The sequence below is a fragment of the Papio anubis genome, chromosome 1, assembly GCF_008728515.1.
Source record: "Papio anubis isolate 15944 chromosome 1, Panubis1.0, whole genome shotgun sequence".
Lineage (NCBI taxonomy): Eukaryota > Metazoa > Chordata > Mammalia > Primates > Cercopithecidae > Papio > Papio anubis.
The window spans coordinates 131,310,944-131,324,034 of NC_044976.1; the positions used below are offsets into that span (position 1 = coordinate 131,310,944).

The following is a 13,091-nucleotide window of genomic DNA, read 5'->3' on the forward strand; positions in this document are numbered from 1 at the left end:
AGTAGAGACGGGTTTCACTATGTTGGCCATGATGGTCTTGATCTCCTGACCTCGTGATCCTCCCACCTTGGCCTCCTAAAGTGCTGGGATTATAGGCGTGAGTCACCACACCCCAACCCTCCCAAACCTTTTCTAAGCAAAATTCTTCCCCTTCCTCTTTCCCTTCTTCTTCCCCTTCCTCTTTCCCTTCTTCCCCTTCCTCTTTCCCTTCTTCCCTTCCTCTTCTAATTCCTCCAAGGCCTAAGAACTTTAAACTTCATTTTCTAGCCAGTGAGAAGTAATTGACACTTAGAGTGGGGAAGAATTGGAAGGGCTTGTCGTAATCCAATTTGTATTGTAGAGGAAACACAATATTATGCCTAATAGTTAGTCATGGATAAGAACTGATGCCATCCCCATCCTATCTGTACCAATAACCCATTGGGAATTATTTGGCCACGTGGCTCCTTCTGAATGAGCACCTGCAGATGGGAGCCCAGGAGTGGTTTAGCCACTGCCCAAGGAGAGTCACCATCATCATATCATGCCAGCCCATTCTTCCCTAAGGAGAACGCTCAGTCACTAAGGTTAGAACATACTAGATATCGATATTGGGTATATATCTCCTTCTTCTTTGGTGCACCCCCCAAAATGGACTCTTTTCTCCTTTCGGGTCTACAGGTTGAGGATACAAATTGATCAGTCTATGTGGGTGAGTTAGGAAGGGTTAGGATAAATGCTTCCTTTCCCCTTGCCCTGTATTCCTCTGGCTATTTTAAGGGCTATCTGAAAGGGAATTAGAGATGCCATGCTTCTCTGTCAGGATTCCGGAGTCCTAAGAGTCCAAACACACAAGCAGTTGAAGTTCAATCAGCCACAGCAATACACATGCTTTTGAAATTTCCTACAGTGCTTCACCCCTACAGGAAAGGAATTCACAGAAACACCAAGCCTTGAGTCAATATGATTTATTAGTTTCTCTTCTGCCATAACATTGTAGCTACTGGGTAAGTTGTTCTCCATCCCTGGGATCTCATGGTTGGGAGGAGAGGTCTGGGTTCCCTCCCACAAAGCTCTCAATGATAGAATAGAAGCACAGCTGCCTCAGTTATCTCCCGGCTGCTGCTGTAACCAACATGAGTTCCATATCCACTCCAATCAAAACTAGAAAAATCTCCACACTGCCGGGGACTAGCCTCTGGAAAGTATCCTCCTCCACCAATGCAGTGCTGGGAAACAAAGAGAGGAAGGGGCAGTAATGAGAGATCTGCCGGTGAGGCTAATGCCATCTTAACAGCCGAAACCAGTCATTTCTGTGGTCCTCATCAGACTCTCCATTGACAGTGTTGATCTATCCTTCCCATAAAAATCTCTCTCTCTTCCTTGGCTCACCTATAATCCCAGCAGTTTGGTAGGCCGAAGAAGGTGGATCACTTGAGGCCAGGAGTTCAAGACCAGCCTGGCCAACATGATGAAACCCTGTCTCCACAAAAAATACAAAAATTAGCTGGGTGCGGGCCAGGTGTGGTGGCTCACACCTGTAATCCCAGCATTTTGGGAGGCCGAGGTGGGTGGATCAGGAAATCGAGACCATCCTGGCTAACACAGTGAAGCCCTGTCTCTACTAAAAATACAAAAAAAAAATTAGCTGGGTGTGCTGGCAGGTGCCTGTAGTTCCAGCTATTTGGGAGGCTGAGGCAAGAGAATGGCATCAACCCGGGAGGCGGAGCTTGCTGTGAGCCGAGATTGTGCCACTGCACTCCAGCCTGGGTGACAGAACGAGACTCCTCTCGAAAAAAAAATTAGCCGGGTGAGGTGACAGGCACCTGTAGTCCCACTACTCAGGAGGCTGAGGCAGGAGAATTGCTGGAACTCGGGAGGTGGAGGTTGCAGTGAGCCTAGCTAGCACCATTGCACTGCAGCCTGGGTGACGATCCTGTCTCAAAAGAAAAAAAAAAAAAAAACTCTCCTCCTTTAGCTTTAGTGACATTATTGTCTTGATTTTCTTTCAACTTTTCTAAACACTCATGCTCAGAGCCCCTGTCTGTACTTTTCTTTTATAAATCCTCTAAGCACTGCTCCCTAGTGGAGGACCCATCTCTCTCTCGCTTATAAATTGCATGACCACTGTGGCCTCAATTACTAAAAATTCACTGATGGCCCCAAAATCTCCATCTCCTGTCGAGATACTTCTTGTGCTGAAGACCTCAAAATCCAGCTTGGATATCTACACAGGCATCTCAAGCCCCAAATGACCAAAACAAAGTTAATTATATCCCTCATTGACCCAGAACCTATTCATCATCCAGACACTCTGACTTCATAAATGACACTCACCCAAATGAGCACCATGTTATTCTAGACTTCCCTGCTCATCCTCTGTATTCAACTGGTGATATGGTTTGGACTTGGGTCCCCACAAAATCTCATGTCAAATTGTAATCCCCAGTGTTGGGGGTGGGGCCTTGTAGGAGGTGATTGGATCATTGGGGTGATTTCACACGAATGATTTTAGCACCAGCCCTTTGATACTGTCCTCATGATAGTGAGTGACTTCTCACGATATCTGGACATTTAAAAGTGTGTAGCACCAGCTGGGCGTGGAGGTTCATGCCTGTAATCCTAGCACTATGGGATGCTGAGGAAGGCAGATCACTTGAGGTCAGGAGTTCGAGACCAGCTTGACCAACATGGAGAAACCCCATCTCTACTAAAAATACAAAATTAGCCCAGTGTGGTGGCTCATGCCTGTAAACCCAGCTACCTGGGAGACTCAGGCAAGAGAATCGCTTGAACCCGGGAGGCAGAGGTTGTGGCGAGCCTAGATCGTGCCATTGCACTTCAGCCTGGGCAATGAGAGCAAAACTCTGTCTCAAAAAAAAAAAAAAAAAAAAAAGTGTGTAGCACATCCCCTGCCCTCACTCCTGCTCCTGCCACAGGAGACACCTCACTCCATCTTTGCCTTCTGCCATGTTTGGAAGCTTCCTGAGACTTCCCTAGAAGCAGAAGCCACTATACTTACAGTACAGCCTGCAGAACCATGAGCCAATTGAACCTCGTTTCTTTATAAATTATCCTGTCTCAGATATTTCTTTTTCTTTTCTTTTTTCTCTCTCTCTCTCTTTTTTTTTAGACAGGGTCTCACTCTGTCACCCAGGCTGGAGTACAGTGGTGTGATCTTGGCTCACTGCAACCTCCACCTCCCAGGCTTAAGCGGATCCTCCCACCTCAGCCTCCCAAGTAGCTGAGACCACAGGCATGCACCACCACACTTGACTAATTTTTGTATTTTTTGTAGAGACAAGGCTTCGCCATGTTTCCCAGGCTGGTCTCAAACTCCTGAACTCAAGAGATCCACCTGCCTTGCCTCCCAAAGTACTGGGATTATAGGCGTGAGCCACCATGCCTGGCCAGTATTTCTTTATAGCAGTGAGAGAATGGACTAATACAACTAGTATTCCATTTAAAATCACTGGAATTTATCAATCCCACCATTCGGGATTCCTGAACCTTAACATTTCAACCACACAAGGGATGGCCTGAGTGAGGTTTCTAGAAGGTGATGTCCAGGGCTGTCCCAGCAACTCCCCAGTGCAGTGTGTATCTAGGCAAACCATGGCTAGGGTTGGGGAGGCCCAGGTTTTCTCTGAAATATAAATCTCAGATGAAGAAAAATAACACCTGTGTTTCGCAAGGAATCTCAGCTCTAAAGACTACTACAGAATGTTTCCGCACACAAACCTCACCCCACCTCCAAGCGATTAAGTGTTTTCTCACAAAGCCTGAGCACCCAGCAATGGTTCTTTGAAGCCTCACTCCTTGATTTTGGTCCTCAGAGGGACAGGATGTGTACACCTGGACAAAGGGTCCCACAGCCCTGGCCCCTGAAGCCCAGCAATGAGCAAGAGAATGTCACACAACCACACACATACACACATACACCAGTCATACCACACTCAACACACACACACATACCAACACACACTGACAAATGTGACCTTACTCACAGGTTCTTGTGGTCCCCACAGAGACTCACGTGTTCAGTGTTACATCCAGTGACCTTCATTCCAGCACACAAGGCGTTGGCTGCTCTCTCATTATTAAATACCCTGAACTGAACAAATCCCGCAGTGAACTCCACTGAAAACAAGAGGCACAAAACAGCATTCAAGGAAGATGCTAGAAATCACTTTCGTTAGGCCAGCCCTGAGATTCTCGATGCCAAAGCTCAGGCTACAGCCCAATACTCCAGCCGTACTGGTGGAGCCCAGCACCTCTGTGGCCAATGGCTGGTGCATCCTGGCCTCAAACTTAGCTAAGAGGGAACTTTTCCCAACCCCAGAGAGCAAGAGCTGGTCCTCAGAGAGGGCTCCTCATCTGTCAGAGGCTTGTGAAGAGAAATTCAACTCTGCGGGAAGATCACCACTGAACATCTACAAGAACTGAGTTTCAGCAGTTAACAGATGTATTCACTCTGTTCCTATTTACATTTTTCTTTTCTCCTTTGTTTTAAACTCTCAACTCCCAAATGTAAACAATAACAGCTTTGAGTTCTATAATATATGCTCAGGCTCTGTGAAGCAAACTATACTACCAACTTTGGCTTCACACAAAATAAACTCACAATAGGAAAAAGAAGTCCTGCCATTTTTTTGGTTGTTCTATACACATGGCCTGGCCTGGTCCTAACAAGCTCCTGCAGGGCTGACAGTGGGTTGTTAGGAGTGAAGAGTCTGGAGTCTGCAGCCTGGCCGGGCACGGTGGCTCACACCTGTAATTCCAACACTTTGGGAGGCCAAAGCGGGTGGATCGCCTAAGGTCGGGAGTTGGAGACCAGCCTGGTCAGCATGGTGAAACCCCATCTCTACTAAAAATACAAAAATTAGCCAGGCACGGTGGCAGGCACCTGTAATTCCAGCTACTTGGGAGGCTGAGACAGGAAAATCATTTGAACCTGGGAGGCACAGGTTGTGGTGAGCCAAAACTGCACAATTGCACTCCAGCCTGGGCAACAAGAGTGAAACTCCATCTCAAGAAAAAAAAAAGTCTGGAGCCAAATTTCTCACCCTAATTGATAACTCTTCCACATATGCCTTGTGATCTTGGCAAGATTCTAAACCTCTCAGTGCTTCCGTTTCCTAAAATGACGTTAATAACAGTTCAGATCTCAAAGGCAGCCATGCAAAACAAGTGAGGCAATACAGGGAACATTACAGAAGAGAACCAGGCCTCAGTCGGATGCATAACTGTTACCTAGCACAGTTGAATGTACTCCCTTTCCTACTAAGAGTTCAGAGGATCATCAAAGACTCACGCTGGCCATAGGGTGAATAATAAGATGCTGTTTTCTGGGCATCACCAAAATCATAGACCACAGGGATCGCCGGGCCGTTGTCAGTAATACACCGTCCTACTCCATATTTCACTGGGAATTTCTACAAAGAAAGAAAAAGTCATGGAGTAAAGACAACAGATTTGCCATTACCAGCATCTCCTGGGATGCTGCCATTCATAGAGGGGAAACAATGCTTTCTCAGTAACTGAGATTACTTCAAAACCAGTCAAAATAAGAATCTTTCCCTGGTACTGCTGCCAGTTACTCAGGAGCTGTGATTCTGCGGCAGCCTAGACCACTTCATTCTGTCTCTCCTTCTCCCCAACCCACCCACACTCTTCCTGCCCCTGCTGTCCTCTCCCATAGGTCTTTAATTATCATTATTATTATTATTATACTCTAGGTTCTAGGGTACATGTGCACAATGTGCAGGTTGGTTACATAGGTATACATGTGTCATGTTGGTTTGCTGCACCCATTAACCCGTCATTTACATTGGGTATTTCTTCTAATGCTATCCCTCCCCCAGGCCCCCACTCCTCCCATAGATCTTTTCTCTTGCCTGGCTCAGAATTCCTAAGAAAAGCAGCAGAAGCCATTAGCAAATATAGGTTAGAAGAACATGGGAGACAGGCCCATTGAAAAATGATTCCTGCCCAACCTCTAACACTTGCTTTCTGAACACCCATGAAAACCAGTCCCAGCCAGCAGCCCTCTGTACCTGGTAGAGGCCAAACAGATTATGTCCCAGTGTCTGGAGGAAGCCAGTGTCAGTGTGGTACCTCAGCAGGGAGCTGTTTCTCCAATGCTGCATGGGGGATTTGTTGGGCACATGCCAGATGCCCAGGTCCTTGGCCTGGATGTCATAGTAGCCAGGGTTCTGGAAAGCAACAGACACTGAGCCTGACTGGGCCAGGAGGTCCCAGGAGGTAGAAGGTCCACACATGCAGCCTCGGCTGGACTGAGAGCTCTGGACTCCAGGTGAGCAGATGGCCAGCCACACTCAGACACCCCACTCCCAGCAGATGATCCCACCACACCCAGGGCCCTAACGGCCTTGTTAGGAGGAAGTTGTGATTCTACATGTAAGTTGGCTGGGCGTGGTGGCTCATGCCTGTAATCCCAGCACTTTTGGAGACCAAGGTGGGCAGATCACTTGAGGTCAGGAATTCGAGACGAGCCCGGCCAACATGGAGAAAACTCGTCTCTACTAAAAGTACAAAACTTAGCCAAGTGTGGTAGTGAGCACTTATAATCCCAGCTACTTTTGAAGCAGAGGATCACTTGAACCCAGGAGGCAGTGGTTGCTATGAGCCAAGATCACACCATTGCACTCCAACCTGGGCAACAGAGTGAAACTCCGTCTCAAGAAAAGAAAAAAAAAGGTGCAAGTATTTCTCTCTTCTTCTCCAGCCCTTCCCCACATCCCCACCTTCCAGCCCTCCCCCCTGCAGGCTTGTGGTCAGCCACACTCCACTCCTCACCCTCACCCTAGTGGGTGGGAAGTGGCACCAACCTTGTAGTCATCACTCGTGGCTGCCTCTGCAGACCCAAAGGTGTTGTAGTTGGCCCAGTTGCCGTCCCCCTCTGGGTAGTCTGCTTTGCTGCCCTGCTGACTGGACCAGCGATCACCCACCGTGCACTTCCCATGCATGTCATTCTCGTGCACGCTGGCCACCAGGGTCCAGCCACCACCCCCAGAGGTCATGTCACAGAAGGTCTGGTAGATAACACCATTCTCGGTGCGGAGAAAATACAAGCCATCTGTAGAGAGAATCAGCCCAGAGCCTCCCTGTCTGAGAGCTGAGGGTTCATCTCAGCCCCATGACAAGAAAGGCCCTAGAAACCAGAAACATGGCCTAAAGGCTCCTGTCCTGAGTCACATCACTCAGTGCTCCCAGGGCTACTGGGGCCTCCCTGAGTTCAGAAGATCATGTTCCTGTAACTGAGGCAGAACATAGAATTGTATAAAATCCCAGTGACATTTTTCATAAAGTTAAACATGGAATTATCATATGACCCAGCAATTCCAGTGCAGTTCTGTCCCCAAAACAATTGAAAACAGGGTCTCAAGCTGATGCTTTTGCACCAGTGTTTATCGCAGCATTAGTCACAAGAGTCAAACAGAAGAAACAATTCAAATATTCACCAACAGGTGAATGAATAAACAAAACATGGTGTGTGTGCATATATGTATCAACAATGGATAAAAGGGAATGAAATACCCATGCTACAACATGGACAAACCCTCAAAACACTGTGCTAAGTGAAATAAGTCAGACATCAAAGGACAAATACCGTATGACTCCAATTACATGAGGTAACTACACTAGGCAAATTCATACAGACAGAAAGTAGAATGCAGCTACCAGAGACTGAGGGAAGGGAGTTATTGCTTAATAACTCCATGTTATTTTTTGTTTTGTTTTGTTGTTGTTTTTGTTTTTGAGATGGAGCCTCACTCTGTTGCCCAGGCTGGTGTGCAGTAGCACCATCTCGGCTCACTGCCACCTCTGCCTCCTGAGTTCAAGCGATCCTCCCACTTCAGCCTCCCAAGTAGCTGGAATTACAAGTGTGCACCACCACACCCACCTGCCACAGCCTCGTAAAGTGCTGGGTGGCTGGGTGAGCACTTTACAGGTGTGAGCCACCGCATCCGGCCCCTCCTAGTTATTAAGTACAGAGTTTCTGTTTGTGGTAATAAAAAAGTTCTGCATATGGATAGCAGTGATGGTTGCACAACCTTGAAGGTAACGAATGCCACTGAATTGCACACTTACTATTGCTTAAAATGGCAAATATTATGCAAATTGTAATATGTATACATATACTTTACCACAATTTTTTTAACTAAAAGACAAAATGACTCCCAGAAGACACAATCCTGATACCCTCACTGAGCTCTGTTTGAGTGTTTATCACTCACCACATGCACTAGGGCACTTGTCTTTGATTTCCTTGCAGGTTCTGGGCAGAGATGAAGACGAAGAGCAGGTCCATTCCTTGGAGTAAGTGTTAGCCTCATCTACGGAATATACAGAGTTTGATTCTCATTCCTGGTCTGACACAAAACCTAGCCTCTCCTATCAGCAGTCACACTCATTCCACCACTGTAGCAGAACCTCAATGCCAGGGTGGTAAGGCCTGAGACAGCCAGTGTCACATCCACTCAGCCCATCAGCGTCACATCCACTCAGCCCAGCAGCGTCACACCCACTCAGCCCATCAGCATCACATCCACTCAGCCCAGCAGCTTCACACCCACTCAGCCCGTCCGATGCGACAGCCAGCACAGGCTTAATGCGGGCCTCCCGCCACATGACCTGCCCTTGTGCTGGGTCCTGCCTGCCCTAAGCACTGAGTAATCAAAGACATTAAACTTCCCCAGCAAGAGCTTGCCTCTAGAGGGAATTGCTGACAAGTCAACAGAAAATTGGATTGAGAAGAATAAATGGTAGAAGAAAGACAAACTCAAGAGAACGAAAGAAAGACTCTGAGGTAAGAATGGAGAATGGAAAGGCCAGACAGCGAGCAGGGCAGTTGCCTGGGAGAAGGAGGCAAGAGGGGTTGTCTCATGTCTTAGTCACAGAAGACCTTCAGTCCAGGTGACATCGTAGCTTCTTCTGAGAGAATAAACATGATTTATCAGTAGGAAGAGAATCCAAGGCAGGGAAAACAGCATATCCACAGGCCTAGAGAGAAAAAAAAAAATACAGCATGGCCCAGCTATAGAACTACAAACTGCTTAATATGGCTGAAACATGGGATGTGAAGTAGGGAGCAGTGAGACTAACCTCTACTCCAAAGAGTGCAAACTATTCGAACAGTCTAGGGGAAAAGCTTTGAGGTCAGAGGTGACTGCTCTCAGTTTTCTCATACCTAAAACACCATTAATAAACAGTGATTTTGCAAAGATGAAGTAAGAAGATATTTTGAAACAGCCTTTTCTTTAAAAAAAAAAAAAAATTACACAGTGAAGGAAAATACAAATTTTTAAATGTCATTGTTATTCTTGTTGTAGAGAGGAAGACTGTGAAGAGAATGTTCTCCAGGCACAAAGCAGACCATGTAGTTCCCATGGAAATCCCACAGCCAAGACCACAGGAGTGGGCAGTGGCTGGGAGGTGGCACAGTTCTTACCACAGCCCCCTCAGGGCCACACAAAAGCACAGAGCCTGGACCCAGGACATGCCTCAAGCAACACGCTCACTGCCACAGGCCAGATCCCACCAGAGACCAGAAATCGGCACTCAGTCTACATGCAAGCCGGCCTCTGTGCATCTCAAAGACATGCTCTGTGTCCTGGGAGAGACCAGGATCCCAGGAGCCACCCAGCTGAAGGAACTCTGTCCCTAGCAGCGTGACTCACCTGTAATCCACCCTCTGGTGGCCGCAATGAGAAAAAGCAGGAAGCTGAGTTGGTTCATCGTAATCTAAAGAAAGCAAGATGAAAGTCACCGTCTTGCCCATCATTTTTCTCTACATCCTTGTCCCACCCCTGTCCAGTCCTACAAAGACTCCAAAAGCCCTTGCCTTTTGTTTAAACCTCACACACCTCCGAGACCAAAAGCAGACGTAAGCTGAAAACAGGGTTCCCCCAACTCACAGACCTTGTCAGAGTCTCAGCTGCACTTTACTTGGGTACAGAGAGCTCCTTCACTCCCTCTCTACACTGCAGCCTGGAGCTTAACAGAGTGCAGCTTTCTCCAAAAACACTCCTGATGTGGGATGAGGGGCTGAAACCTTTATGGAGAAAGCCTAGCAGGGTCAAACCCAGGTTTCCAGCCTCACCCTCCCCTGGCACAATGCCCAGTGCTGGGGAGGTTTCTGGTTATCTCAGGGAGGTAATTTACACAGTGGAATTAATAGGTTCTGAAGAAAAAAACCAATCCTAAATATTGCCTACTAGCATTGTTCCTGGATCTGGGGGTTTCATGAACCTGTGTCAAAGTCCATGAAAACAAAACAAGTAGACGAAGAGACTAACAAGAGTTGGCATTAATTTTGGGTTTTTGTGCCTTTCTTTTGTGCAAAATAAAAACTTTCTCTAAATTAAGCATCTGCTGGCTTGGCACATTGGCTCAAATCCCAATGCTTTGGGAGGCCAAGGCAGGAGGATCACTTTGAACTCAGGAGTTTGAGACCAGCCTGGGCAACATAGGGCAACCACTTCTCTACTAAAAATAAAAATTAAAAAATTAGCATGGCATGGTGGCACTTGCCTGTAGTCTCAGGCGGGGCTGAGGCAAGGCAGGAGGGTTCTTGAGCCCCGGAGACAGAAGATTCAGTGAATTATGATCATGCCACTGTATTCCAGCTTAGGTAACAGAGCAAGACCGTATCTCTAAATAAATAAATAAATAAAATGAAATCAAACATTGGCCATAATTATCATTTCATAGAAATAGAAAAAGGAAATTTTAACAAGATGGGAAACTGATCATTTTTGAATAATGTGGTAAAAAGGAATAGAGAGGAAAGAGATACAAAACACACAAAAAAAAGAATAAAAGATTTTTTTAAAAAGTGTAAATCTTTAGTTTGAATAAATTTAGCTTCACACAAAGACTCACTACTTTGTCTTTAATTTTGTCATTTTGCCACAAACTAGGGAAAATTTACTACAGACTTCATTTGAAACTGAATCAATATGAAACCTCTCTGATGCTTCGAACCTCCTGTCTTATTCCTGTTCCTATGTCATGAAGTTCTCAAATGCCACCCTGCAGCCATAATAGAATTGCTCAGTTCTTCCCCAGTGATATCATACACCTAATACATAATGTCATTATAGCATTAATAATACTGCAATCTTTTGTTACGAAGATTGTGAATATCTTTTTTGTTAAGCTAATATTTACTATTTGTTGGTTCAAAGTACTGATTTGCACAAAATACTCATATATTGATAGAAGAAAATAAAATAGCGCCCAAGAAGAAAAACTACAAAAAAAAGTTATACTTTTGTAAATTTAAAATCTATTAGAAGCTATTTGCTCTGTGTATGCAGAAAATGATTAATTATCTTAGAAATAGAGGTCTCACCAGGCACGATGGCTTACGCCTGTAATCCCAGCACTTTGGGAGGCCGAGGTGGGTGGATCACTTAAGGTCAGGAGTTCAAGACCAGCCTGATCAATATGGTGAAACCCTGTCTCTACTAAAAATATAAAATTATCTGGGCGTGGTGGCAGGCGCCTGTAATCCCAGCTACTCGGGAGTCTGAGGCAGGAGAATCGCTTGAACCCGGGAGGCAGAGGTTGCAGTGAGCCGAGATCGCACCACTACACTCCAGCCTGGGAAATAAGAGTGAAACTCCGTCTAAAATAAATAAATAAATAAATAAATAAATAAAGTCTCTAAATTTACAGTTTACAGTAGTAAATACATGTATATAAAGTTAACAACAAGGGCTCAAGATCTAGAGAAAAAATTAAACATCCCCTCAGTTGTTCATTACTGTGTAACTAACCACCTGAAAACCTAATGGCTTAATTAATAAAACAGTAACATATTTGCAAAAAAAATAAAAGAAAGAAAGAAAATTTATAGTTCTGGTAATTTCTTTAGTTGATCCTAAGACACTTTTTTGGTATTTTGACATCTTTAATATCATTATGCATCTCATCCTTAGCGGTACATGATGCCATCTAATAGACTGGGAAAACGGTACATCTATTTTAGGGACATTACCCCTTCTAACCATCATCATCCAATCAGTGATTGCATCTCATTGATTCTGCCCCTACTTCCTCTTGAATCTGTTCCCCACACAACTTCCTCTAAACCCCACTGCCCTGGACATTGATTTAGTTTAGTCTGGTTCTTTTTAGCTGTAACTAATAGAAACCCCATCTCAAAGTGGCTTTTCTAAAAAGTAAATCTATTACCTCAGGAAATAGAAAATTGAGAGAGAGGGCAAGATCCAGTCTTGCTTGACAGCAGCTTCTCTTTATTTCATGTATTTATTTATGTTGAGACAGGGTCTCATTCTACTGCCCAGGCTGGATGGAGTGCAGTGGCACAATCTCAGCTTACTGCAACCTCAGCCTCCTAGGCTTAGGTGATCCTCCTGCCTCAGCCTCCCAAGTACCTGGGACTATAGGCACACACCACCACACCCTGCTAACTTTTGTATTTTTTGTAGAGACGGGTTCTCACCATGTTGGCCTGGCTGGTCTTGAGCTCCTGGGCACAAGCAATCCTCCTGCCTCAGCCTCCCAAAGTGCTGGGAGTATAGGTACATATGTGACAGTATGTATGTGCACAAAGATGTAAGAGTGTGGAAGAAAGCCCCTCCCCACCAACTCACTCCATTTCCACATCTACATCTCCAAGTGACTTGGAGAAGCTTTATTGTAAAATTACACATAAAAAGATATGACATTAAATATGCAGTTTAATGACTTTCAAAAAAGCCAAATAGGATGTGTAATTATCATCCTAGCCCAGAAATGAAACTTTGGCAGCACCCAGAAGCTTCCCATATGCTGCTTCCAGATAACAGAGCTCCCTCCCAAAAAGTAATCACTGGCCTGTGATGGAAAGCAGCACTTCCTTGTGTGCATACCATATGGTTCCAAATATTTTATTTATATATATATATATATATATATATATATATATATATATATATATATATTTTTTTAGACAGAGTCAGCCTCTATCACCAAGGCTGGAGTGCGCATATGCCATCTCGCTCACTGCAACCCTCCGGCCTCGGTTCAAGCCATTCTCCTACCTTGGCCTCCTGAGTAGCTGGGATTACAGGCATGCA

At 45.5% G+C, this 13,091-nt stretch overlaps 1 protein-coding gene across 2 annotated transcripts; it reads right to left on the reverse strand.

Annotated features, from left to right (window-relative positions):
* Positions 1 to 932: 932 nt before the first annotated feature.
* On the reverse strand, positions 933 to 10,119 carry ITLN1 (intelectin 1). 2 transcript variants are annotated; one of them, XM_003892937.4, is made up of 8 exons: positions 9,925 to 10,119; positions 9,684 to 9,747; positions 8,241 to 8,339; positions 6,831 to 7,078; positions 6,036 to 6,194; positions 5,294 to 5,414; positions 4,016 to 4,119; positions 933 to 1,208 (listed from the first exon to the last, which is right to left on the reverse strand). In XM_003892937.4, exons 2-8 carry the CDS (start codon positions 9,739 to 9,741, stop codon positions 1,056 to 1,058), a joined length of 942 nt encoding a protein of 313 aa, XP_003892986.3. In that variant the 5' UTR covers positions 9,742 to 9,747; positions 9,925 to 10,119; the 3' UTR covers positions 933 to 1,055. The 2 variants fall into 2 exon arrangements, with proteins under 2 accessions (XP_003892986.3, XP_021781582.2); XM_021925890.2 differs by having other exon boundaries at positions 3,987 to 4,119; positions 9,925 to 10,118.
* Positions 10,120 to 13,091: the final 2,972 nt, after the last annotated feature.

Coding starts and splice junctions, on each gene's coding strand:
- ITLN1 (XM_003892937.4), bottom strand. CDS start 9,741: ATGAACCAACTCAGCTTCCTGCTTTTTCTCATTGCGGCCACCAGAGGG. Junction 4,120..5,293: donor TTATTCACCCTATGGCCAGC/GTGAGTCTTTGA, acceptor TCTTGTTTTCAG/TGGAGTTCACTGCGGGATTT. Junction 1,209..4,015: donor CTGGATGTAACACTGAACAC/GTGAGTCTCTGT, acceptor TTTGTTTCCCAG/CACTGCATTGGTGGAGGAGG.